Here is a 12,342-nt window from a genome sequence, read left to right on the forward strand (position 1 = left end):
ATGCAGTTTTCAAATTTAGAATTTCATTTACTGATACAGCAGGTTGTCCAACCTAATCTGACTCTTATGTGAAAAAGTAATGGCTCCCTCATCGTGATAACTGGATGGGTCGCGCTTGGGGGTGAGAACTTGCTTTCTCTAACCGTAAATAAACTTTTCATCCTGTGGGGACATTTTTGACTCTCTCTTCTTTGCAGAAATGTTTTAATTCAGCCACATAAGAGCAATTCATTGTTCCACCAATGACAGCAATTTATCATGTTTGACTGAGGTATAGTGTTTTGCACAACTTCTGTTTCTTTTAAGCCATACATAACAAGACACACACTTTTCTTTAGATGATGTTTTATTTCTTAAGACCGTTTAGCCTACTTAATGTTGTCAGACAGGTTCTGTAACCATTTTATCTTTCAGATCAGTCTGTGTGGGACAATTAAAACTGAATTAAGTCTTCAAAAATAAAAAAAAGAATGCAGACAATTCATTAAGCTATGATTTAACAAAGGGTGATTACTTTTTTCACGAGGCTTGGTCGGTCCGGATAGCTCAGTTAAGCTAATTTACACCGTCAACATCTGATTTAGCTTTGGTTAGTGCTCTTTTTGTTTGTTTGTTTCTGGGGTTATTTGCTGATTGTATTTAGACTGCAAACAGAACTTATACCTTACTCCCACTGTTCCAGAAAGACTAGTTTTTTTGGGTAATTATAATTCCTGTGTCAGTAATTAGATTAACTCTGAAGGCAGCTGATTATAATAGATTCTGATTATGAAGAGTAAAAGGTGGTAAATACAAACGCACGCCACACTTTTCAGCTTTACATTTGTAAAAAATGTAATAATCTTGAAACCCAAGTCAAAATTTCCCGTCTTCACTATTATACACTCTCCAGTATACATTGAAGTTTCATGTTGTGACTTGAAATGTTTCAAAAACATCAGTGAATATGGATACTTTTGAAGGGCACCGGAAGGATTTAAACATCACATTTAAATATAAATGAATTAAAGTATTTATCATCTCATTTTTTTTTAGTAAAAAAAAAATAAATAAATTCACATTAAAAAAAGAGTGAGTCGAACAAACATTGGTTATTCAGCATGCACTTTAGTGTATCATAGCCACGCTGGAGGCGCGTTGTTGTGGAGCGCAAGCCTGTGGCAGGCAGGAGGACGGTCTCTGGGTGAACACTGTAACCATATTACGCAGTTGATATTGTAGTGTGTGGACTGAAGCCGGAGCGCACAGTAGCAGCAGCAGCAGCTACAGCCGCGGCAGAAGGCGGGGGCTATGCTGCCCGCAGCAGCAGCAGCGACCACAGAGGACACATAAGCGGGTTCAGAGCAGGACTGACGCTTTTGTTTGTCTCTTGCACGTCGGAGCTGTCACTTCACGTCTGAAAGCGATCCTCGGTGCGCTTTCATCGCCCTGAACTGTTCCCCCCCCCCCCTTTCTTTCTCTCCTTCTTTCTTTCTCCCCCTCCAATGTTTTTGAGCGGATGGGACTTGCACGGTTCCAGTGAAATGGGATTTTAATGGTGCACGTAGCAGCAGCAGCAGCAGCAGCAGCAGCAGCAGCAGCAGCCTGTGCACAGCCGGGGGACCGTAGCTGTAGCAGCGCGCCGGGTGATGATCGCCGAAGAATAAAGCGGTGCAGCCGAAGGTGCGCAACATCTCGTTTCCATGGACAACACGTCCATAATAACACAGGTTGCAAATCCGAAAGAGGAGGAGAGCATCTCATCGAGTCAAGATAAAGGTAAGCCCGCGCGGAAATGTCAATTGACACAATCTGTTCTGTTTTTTTTTTTGTGTTTGTTTTTTTTTTTGTTTGTTTTTATGGCGTTCGGTTATTTATTTCTGGATTCTGCTGTTTGCGCGGCGACAATCTGTCCAGATCTGTAGCCCTCCGTGCAAAGAGGAATCTCCGGACCGCAATAGCAAAACAGTATCGACGTAAAAAAAAAAAAAAATCCTCCATTGTTTGGGTGAAAGCAGGGAAACATTACCCACAAAAACCTGCCTGCTTTTACACCCCCCCATCCCCCCAAATCGGCTGGGAGTATGCTATAACTTTGTTAGGGCTTTATTTCGTTGCCACCACGCACACGTTTGATTTAGCTCAATTAAATCATGCGTATGTTTTTCCCTCAAGTGTGAGGGTTTACTACAGGGGGGCGGGTACAACATTACCTTCTCCACACTGCTCACAAATACATGCCAGCATCAACAGGAGTACAGATCTGCCTCTACTACTGGGGAAACTAACGCAATGAATTGATCGAAATTCACGGGAACATATTGTGCTATGCTACGCCTGTAACCAGGGGCGCCCCCAGAAACTTTTCTAAGGGGTGGCCAGATGGTGACCGCTGATAATCTTGAGGCAGCATTGCAAAAAGCCACAGCAGATGTTACTTATTTATTTATTTATTTTGAAACAAACCGTAGCTAAACGTGTGCAAACAGGCAAGAGCGGCAAACCTTTAAAGACCTAAACAGATATTACACTAAACTCGTTAAACATAAATAAGATAAATTGTGCAGCAAGCTGAAATACACGAGGAACACCAATAGAGAAATAAACGAGATGAATAAGGCAGCGCATGTTCAAATATTTACCATCTGCTGCAGCAAAAAAAAAAAAAAAAAAAAACAACAACAACAACAAAAAACAACTAACAAGCATCATCAGTTCCCTTATAAAATACTCCATGAGGAACAGTCTCTGTATAAACGTCAACCTCCAGCTGCATATAAAACAACAGCTGAGCAGCTTCTGTGCAGATCACAGAAGCCGAGAGACAGCACAGTCTCTTCTTCTTCTTCTGTGCGCAACAATTGTTGTAAAGAGACTGATGGCGGATCCTCCTCATTAGTCAGGAGGTTTCATCAACATTTGAAGGGCATTTATTAGCCAATGGTCATAACAAAACAGTTTTCGAGTAACACGGGTTTACTTAGTGGCTGACGTTCCCCTCACTAGCACCCATCCCAGCGAGCCACAGGGTGCTGGGAGGCCAGAAGGACCACAGTGTCCTCACTGCTACACTCACTGCTCTCCTTGGAGAAAAAGGTCACCTTTTGGTATCGTCCACCTCTGAGCAGCTCTGACATGCAGCATTCTGACCCCCCCTAATTAAGACAGCATCTCCTTTATGGCTCGTAAAGACAAACCAATCAGAATTTTGTGGCCAATTTGAGATAACGGTTTACGCAGCGTTTGTCCTGCGGAGGATGATCTTTGGAGTATTCTGTTTTAGACAAAAAAAAAAGTAAAAGTCAAAATATAATACGAGAAGATTTAACAGCACACACAGACACACCACATGCATTTATGTATCTACGTACACACACCACTTACTTCACTGAATGAAACACCGATCGCACAGAGAAGGATGTTATATAACGCGTTTGTGTCTGCTAATTATATTAGCATATTATATTTAAGATAATTTAAGATTAGAATATGACATCAAATCGATAAAAAAACTTTTTTTTTAATAGAGAAATGCATGCTTAGTGAAAAAAGTTATTTTCAAAAGCACTTTTGATTTGATAAATCAAAAGTGATCACGTATCCCAATTTACTGAGATGTGCTTGTGTGTGACGGATGGATGATATATATATAAAAAAAAAGCCTTGCTCTCTCTCACTGTCTTCCAGCATGAATGACATGTAACAGTATGTTGTAGAAAGTACAGTTTCTCTTTCAAATATATGTACATTTGTGCTTATAATGGCTTCGTTATTAAAAAACGTTGCTGGTTTTAAAAACAACAAATTTGATGGGGTTTTTTGTTGTTGTTGTTTTGTTTACTAACAATGTTCTCACTAAAAAGTGTTGCTGTATACCTGGTAAGTGCTTAGATAAAATGTGTTCACTGACTGGAAAAATTAGGATTTTGGCTCTATTGACCAGTTGGTCAAATGAAAAACACTTTTTGTTCCAATCAAAAGCCATGTTCATGGATTTTTTTTTTTTCTTTCACTTCAGTAAATAAATTTTAAGCTAAATCTAATTAGGCAAAGTTTTTTTTGTGTGTAGTCTTTATTCTATTCACAAAATGTTTGTTTATTTAGAATTCCAAATGTCTTTTATTTCCTTGCTACCCCATTGTTTTCAATTTTCTTCTCCAAGGAGCTCAATGTAATTCCACCTGAAACAATCGCCAACAGAGAATGGAGAAGTTTGTGCTATTAAAATGTTTTTTCTACTTCTTCTCTTTTTTTTTTTTTAGCTTATTTTAATCTCTAATTCAGAAGTCCTCACACTTTGTTCAGAGCATTTGCTCGTCTTGAACAGTGAATCCCAGATGGCGTGTGAGATCTGATAATTAATCTGGAGGGATCAAATCCTGGTTCGGCCGCTGACCAGAGATAACTTAAAACACTGACACACACTGCGCCTACTCGAACATTTTGACTGCCATTTCAGATACGCGTTAATGGCTTAATTCATGATCACTTTCAATCACGTCGCTGTGCAGAACAAAATGAAAGCCAGTTACAAAGATGTGTTTAAAGTCGAGTAATACTAACACCATTAGCAAACAATACAGTAAAACAAAGAGAAAGATTTTTAAAAAATGAGAACAATACCATCCATCCATCCATCCATCCATTTTCTTGCACCCTTTTTCCCTCAGTGGGGTCGGGAGGGTTGCTGGTGAGAACAATACCTTCCAATTTAAAATAAAAAAACAAAAACACATTAAAATCATGACAGAACTGAATCTTTTATTTTGACTAAAAATTAAGTAAACACTGGTTACTTAATTACTTACTTACAGGGTAATATTTGAAGGGAAACTGTTGGCGTATGGCATTAAAGCACACCCCAACCTTAAGCTAAGTTCAACTCGAAACACGCATCTTTGTTTTTATATCAACTTTAAGACGCTGTTGACTCATATAATTCCTAAGGCCTTTAGCCAGTACAGTCATACCTCGTTTTAACACACACTACCTAATACCTAAGCCTATAATTAAGGTGTCCAGTGAGCAATGGTGTTATGTAATAACTGGTTGTGTTAGGGTACCACGTAATTACACCAAAACATTCAGGTACGGACCTTTTAATTTGGCTTGTGCATCCCGAACGAACATGGCTTTTTAATAAAAAAAAACCCCCAAAACAAACATAATACATACCTTGTGGCCTAGCAATGATGTCATTGCCCAATGTGCAAGCTTAGTGTGCATACTCTCCACTTTAATACTTTGTTTATTTGCGTATTGGTTCGGTAGCATTACAGTGCCAAATACGTTTGGTGAAAACAGATGTTTTCATTCACCAAATGAATGTTTTCATGTGTTTTTGTGAATGAAAACGCTTCACAAATTGATGCCATATTTATGAAGAAATAAAAACAAACATAGACTCTGATTTGGAAAATTTCAATCATTCTGCAATTGTTTTGGAAGTTGGTCCTCTTTGCGGTTTGCCCACTTGTAAGTATGAAATGCAGTAGTCCAACACTGGATATGTAGTACAATGAGTCCTGTAAACTCATTTGAAACATCTGTACTCACTATGATAACCGCTTATTTAAAGTAATTTGACCATATTCTGCACATCATTCTGTCTAATTAAATGTGGTTTCATGACTTGAATAATCAGTATCTGTCAACAGGAGTTTGTTCAGCTATTTTAGGATGAGCAGATGTGTTAATCTCTCATATATTACCAGAGCAAACTGACTCAAACAGGGATCAAATCTAAAATAAATGTAAAAGGTTCGCTATACTAGGTTTTCAGTGAGCAATACACGTTTACGTTATAAGCGACGCTTGAGCGCTTTTATGTCTATTTGTTTCTCACGATTCATGAAAGTACCAAACTGCAATAGTTTTAACTGACTAAATGAAGGAAGGAAATGGGGTACAAATTGGCAAAGGGGCAAACTGACCCACATCCAAAATATTTACAATGTCCCTCTGGCATCCTGTCAGCCTCTGGTCCCCACAACTAGCTGAAAACAAACAAACACACCCTCAGTCAATGGGTAAAACCGAGGGGGGTTTGACCGGGGGGCTTCAAGAATGGAGTCCCTGCCCTTCACTTCCCAGCTCTGCCAAAGCTGACGGCAAACAGCACTCGCTCTGCAGGTTTTCTCTTTGACCTGCCTGCAACGAGGCCGCAAATGAATACACGCTTTCACACGTTGAATATTTCAGAGCACTATACGGCTGTTTTTGCTCGGCTAATTTCGTGCTGCTCGTTGGAAGAAGTCATACCATATAAGACCTATGTTTGAGTTTCAACTTGTCTGCTAAACAGATTTACTTAATCACAAATGCTTGTATGGAGCTTGTGGCGGGGCAGTACTTTCCTTCAAAGCCATTTTATGCTTTTCTTCATATTGTTTGAATCTACAATGGGACACAAAATTAGATTTTACTTGAGTCTAAAATAGCTAACTTAGTCATAATTTAGCAAACACTCTTCTCAGAATGCTCACATTTCAAACATAGATTTAAGTGAATCTATGTTCACTGAATTAAGTAGCCACAGTTTTCATAGTATGATGCAATGAGATGTAATTGCTGGACTAACAAAAAGGGGAGGGGGAGTCATGAGGCGCCTGGCCTCACTCTCACTTAGTAATTCACTCCGGCTTTTCCTAATCTAACAGTCAAGGCAGGTGTCAATGGACAAGCTATTTACCTTAATCAGATTAGATTAAATCTGACTTTAGCTCTTCACGTTTTAAGGTGTGATATATGTCAGGCAGGCCACACACAGCAATTTTGAAAGCAGAGTAATGGAGCCATTGCACGTTGTTCTGTTTATCGATCATCTTTTTGAATTTTCCTTAATATTTGTTGCTTATCTGAGAAGAAGAGAAGATTCAGTCTAATGCGGAGTCTCATGAACAGAAAGCTTCTTTCACGCTGTTGTGGCTATTTGTTGTTTGTGAGTTTACTGAGGAGTCCCTAGAAAAATAAAATGCTTCAAAAAACAATATTCTGGAAATAAAAGCAAAAGCAAATGACTTTCTGAATGGGAATAGTGTAACTTCTCCTAAATTGAGGTTACCTGGAGTTGTACTAACTGTTAATTCTGTTAAATGTCAAACAGAATTAAAAGGTTAAAAGATATATACCATTTCTTCTCATTGTTCGATATAAAACTGAAGTAAACATTTTCTGTTTTACTATGCTTTGAAACAATTTGGAAAAACTTGGATCATTCCATGGCTTTTCATGTCTTCGTTAGCTTAATTCACAAAATTGTAATTCAGTGGAAGCATATGCCGGTGGATAGATTTTAAGGCAAAACATCAAACATAAGTCTTCCTTGTGTGAAAATGGAATATTGAAAGACATCATCAATTAGGAAAAGAAATTAATCAATATATGACGAAGAAATATTTGTGATAGCCCTGACTAAACTAAAACAGGAAGTGTTTAGCTCGATTTAATTACACAGTGATATTTAAAGGTTGTATCTTTCTATGCAGTGCATGTAAATGTCTAGTTTCAGCCGAATGCTCAAGAAAGCTCCTCATTTGCTTCACGTGAGCGAGAAACATGTATGTAACCGGAGAAGACGCACACATACGCACGCACACACGGAGGAGCAGCAGATGCTGGGATTTCTGCACGCTAATAGCATGTTAAACAATATCACTCCCTCTGACTGTTGGTTAGAAATTATTTGCATTCCCTGGAGAAACGAGGAAAGAAAAACACTGAAGCTGTAATTATGTATTAATCTTGAAAAAGCCTCTGATTTCATGCGCAATTGGTTTTTGAGGTTATTCCTGGAACCCGATGCTGCACATTACTAAAGTGTTTATGATGAGGGGACCACACCTGCAGAAGAGTGAGCAGCTCTGCTAGGGGGAGAGCTACTGTGAGTTTTGGCTGTCTCTGAGTCTCTGGCACAACTTGGCAGTCTCCTGTGCACAGCACTCCGCTGCCACGGCCAGCCTCAAAGTGTTGGGGAGCTCGTGCTCGGTTAGAGGCTTCTCCGTCCTCTGGGAATCGCATTGGACTGCGGTGTGCATACAGTAAAGTCAATATTCAGTGCAGCGTTTTGACTGAGAGGATGAGGAGGAGGAGAAAAAAAAAAGTTGAACTCGGAGCCCTGAGGTTCAGGTCCTTATTAGCAATTTATAAACACCTTTCATCCAGAGCAGCTCAGAAAAGATGATTATTTTTACCTCTGGGAAAAAGTTTTAGAGAAGACATTTCCTGAGACATCTTTATTTCCCTAGACCTGTTCCAATTCGGGCAGCTCATTGGGAAGGTTAAATGTGAAGTGGGAGAAAAAGGATTGATGGTTTTCAAAATTCGTGGAAATCTGTAAAACGAAAAAAAAAATCTGTAAACTGCGTTGTGTGTGTGGGATGCTTGTAAATAACATCTAGTGTAACCAGTTGCACTCAGTGCTAACTTCTTACAGAGCACCACTCAATTAATCTGAAAATGGAAACCATGCCACGGCTATCCAAATAACCTGACTTTAAAGGCAAAGAGAGTATTAGTCGGTGAAGTAGCTGAGAGGCCAACAGTAACTCTAGAGGAGCTGGAAAGATCCACAACTCAGGTGTGAGAGTCTCTTGACATTTGTCATCCACTCAACAAGTCTGATCACTATGGATGACACAGAAAGAAGTTACTTTCAAAAGAGAGTTGTGTTGTAAAACGTTGTATACTTATTTAAAGGAAATGTATTATTTTATTATTATTATTACTATTATTATTGTTATATCCCAGGCATAAGGACTTTCTACTTTACCTTCTTTATCTTTTTTTGTACAGGCTCTCCATGACGGCAACCAGTAGCCCACTTACTGCGTGTACTTACTTTTTTTTCTTCTTTTTTTTTTTGGTCATGCACTTTAACGCTGCTTATGTGGAATCTTTGTAGTTAAAGCCCATTGTGTGGAAACACATTTGGAAGTGGAGGATTTCCTGTCAGACCGTGGGGTCCCAGAAACCACACATAAAAATGCTCGTGAAAAACGCACGCAGGGTCTGTGTGACCCCACCAGTGTGACCCCATCTCTTACGACTGTGGGAGAGTTAAAGACTAAAGCAAATATGGTTTGACACATTTTCCTGCACAATTTTTGTTTGTGGTCAATCCCATAAAATGCATTGAAATATTTGTAGGATACTTGAACATTTCAGTTTTCTCTTTTGGGTCTATTTAGTGTCATTTTTTGAGTGTGCCTAATATTTTGATTTTTTTTTTAAAGCACAATTACAAGTTAAGCTGGAGTTTAATGCATTTTCATTCTTCCTGGAAACTGATAAGTATATAAAAAGGCAAGGAGTTATAATTACTTGTGTTTGGACAGAATGCATTAGAAATACTTAAGATAAATGATTACATCTGCTCACAATAAATACTCAGGATAACAGTTAATATGAGGCGTCCTTTATAACTATCACTTGTCAGACTTTGCAAAGAAGCAGCTACTCTCCGACTCATCCTGTGAAAATCCACTGGGGAAAACAGTGTGGGCCGTATCTTTCCTCACTCCTACACTTGGTGACTATTAAGACTTAAACCATATGCTACAGGAAGTCCACATGGTCTTGCTCACAAGTTCCAGGCTAGCTTCCAGTTTAGAGCACAATTTCATAAATATTGTCTTGTTGATATCCTGTATCCACGTCAACCAGAGCCCAATAATCCAGAAGCTCCATGTGCAACAGAAAGTGTAAATAGACCTGGACACAGCCTATGAAATATAGAAATGGAAATTAAAACACTGATTTAGAAAGGCGGTGTGTGCATTTGCATTTACTGATGCTCTGAAGCAGCTAATTGAAACTGAGTGAAATTAACTTCAGAAGGCAACTTATTGTTGAAAGAAAGCCTAAAAAGTCCTTCTTACAGTTTGCCACAAGCATTTTTTTAAATTTTCTGTGAAAAATGTAAAATATTATCCTTTGTTTTCCATTTCAAAGCCATTTGTGTCGGCACAGCCCACAAAGTCTTAAGAAGATACATTGAATTTTGTGGTTTTAACCTTACAGAATACTCTTAAAATGTGTTCAACTCAATATTTCTTTTGTGGCGCCTGTTCTTGGAAGTTTTTCTTGCAGAGCAGGGTTTGGGGTTTTTCTGGGTCTATTTTTACGTCCGTTTGCATTGGACGGGACTATTTGGCAGCGTCGTTGGCCAGTTTCATGATTGAAATGCTGATATTGTTTGTTTTGAGGAAAGATTCTCGCAAGAGAATTACCAAAGACTTCAACTGCGTTGATAATATCATTTGGCTTCATATGAATACTTGTGCTGACAGATATAGTTGCTTTGGATCCATCAAAATTCAGACTTCTCATTAACTCTGACATTCTTGTTCTGCTGGAGCATGCTTGTGATGCCTTTATTTAAATGCCTGGTGTTGTTGACTTGCGTCATGCTCTGTTTGGAGCCAAAGAGCCGCCTGTTGCCGGCTGCTTTTCTCCACTTCAAAGATTGTTTATCGGCGGAATTCACAAGCTCCTCTTAATTCAGCATCCGTTCGGCCAAACGAACGTAGTCATAACAGATCAATACAGTCAGAAAAGGAGGCAGAGGTCAAGAGCGAGGATGCGTGCGAATGTCGAGAAGAAAGAGCGGGAGAAAGTGCTTGGGTTTCTGTGAGAAGGGAACGGTCTTTCTGCGTACTTTGCCCTCTACTGCTTGGCATTTATCATCACTAATTGGCCATTCTAAACAGAGATCGTGTTTTCTCCTCAACGATTTTCCGTCGCACCTCCTGAATTATGCTGCACGGCAGTTTGTGTAATATTCGACAGAATTACATTTTTTTTTTTTAAAACAATACGACAACCAGACATTCGCACGCAGAACAGGGAGTTATAACATGCACAAGGAAGACCTCTTCTCATCCTCCAGAGGTAAAGGTGAACTCTGTTTAACTGTGAATCTCAGGGGCCTCTAAGTAGGACATGGCTGTGTGTGAAAATGAAGAGATGAATGCCTTTCAGAAAGAAGAGGCATGGGAAACATGCTCACGCCAACACACACACAGACACAAATAGATGACCTACTTGTTTACTTCCCTTCCATCCATAACAAGCAGGCATCTAATGTGCAAAAAAGAAAAAGAAAGAAAGAGATTTACAGCAAGAAATGCAATTTGACGTTTCAGTGCCTACTCAATCATGAGTGGGCTTTACCGAGAACAAAACTGAAAGCTGTTCGGGTTTCAGAAGAGCAAGGCTTAGCAACATTTAATCAGTTCGTAATGACTTGTGCCTGTGGAGGAGCTTCCTAAAGTCGGGGGGGCGGGGGGGAAAGAACGCTGATGACGTCTCGGTGTTATCGGATCGAGCTCGGTCTGGAGATTCAGCATTTTCTCCTCAATTAGATCCTTCTTGTTTAAACACAAAGACAGCCGTGAATGAAAAGTCAAGTTTTCCTCTGAGCAGCAGACGCAGTTGAAACATCAGGACTACACAGAGCCCTCATTTAGACTTGGATATGTCCAGCAAGTTTCATCCTTTTACGCAATTTTACTAAGTAATACAAACACCTGAAAACATGTAAAATACTCACTGTGCAAAAAGATGCAACTTTTTTTTTTGGGTTTTTGGAGCCTGTCTAATAATTAGTGCGAATAAAATTTCTGTTAAAATAAAAAAAAAATCCTGCCTTCTAAATGAGATATTAGCTTAGAATGAAGTACAAAGATTGTCTAAAAGGGCAGCTTAAGAAAAGTGACACTTAAAGCTCCCGTCTGTCCATTACCAGCTTTCATTACTGATGTTAAAGTTGCATCACAAAACTCGCTCGGACATGTGTGAGGCCCGAGGATGTGGCTTTATTCACCTCTGACATAATTTTTTTTTTTTACTTCTGCTTGTTGTTTATCAACATATAGGCAAGGGGGATTTCCCGTCAGTCACTAAGCATTTGGCTGCTAGAGAACAGCTGTGGAGGTGAATATTAAAAATAGATAAATAACAAGCTTCAGACAGTCTTCTCATGGAGCGCGCGCAGAGATGGGGACGACTGAGACTATTCTGTTGCGCAGCGCTTACAGAATAGTCAGATCTTCCTCATTATTTTTCCCCCCTCAGCTCTCTCTGAGTTTGTCCCCGCCGTTTTTTTTTTGCCATCTTCATCAGCAGACAGAGAAAGAGAGAGAGAGACAGGCAGCAGAGCTCATCCTCCAGGAGCTGCAGGCAGGCAGGCTGGCTCTGTCACCGTGCTGCTCCTACGCTTCTCTACAGCTGCAGATGGAAAAGCAGGAGAGACCCACCTACATCTGCTCCGAAGCCCAACCAAATCATTTTCAAACCATATTCAAATTGTTTATGGTGTAATGTGACTTGCATAAGGGAGTGTGGGATGAATGAATATATATA

At 39.6% G+C, this 12,342-nt stretch overlaps 1 protein-coding gene across 2 annotated transcripts in view; it reads left to right on the top strand.

Moving 5' to 3' along the window:
- Positions 1-1,177: 1,177 nt before the first annotated feature.
- ctdspla (CTD (carboxy-terminal domain, RNA polymerase II, polypeptide A) small phosphatase-like a) overlaps positions 1,178-12,342 on the top strand; it is a 33,399-nt gene continuing 22,234 nt past the window's right edge. The window contains exon 1 of one of the 2 annotated variants that reach the window (XM_008396209.2): positions 1,178-1,758. In XM_008396209.2, the coding sequence (XP_008394431.1) occupies positions 1,683-1,758 (76 nt within the window). In that variant the 5' untranslated portion in view covers positions 1,178-1,682. The remainder of the gene's footprint in view (positions 1,759-12,342) is intronic. The other variant, XM_008396211.2, reaches the window with a different exon arrangement.

The sequence above is a fragment of the Poecilia reticulata genome, linkage group LG20, assembly GCF_000633615.1.
Source record: "Poecilia reticulata strain Guanapo linkage group LG20, Guppy_female_1.0+MT, whole genome shotgun sequence".
Lineage (NCBI taxonomy): Eukaryota > Metazoa > Chordata > Actinopteri > Cyprinodontiformes > Poeciliidae > Poecilia > Poecilia reticulata.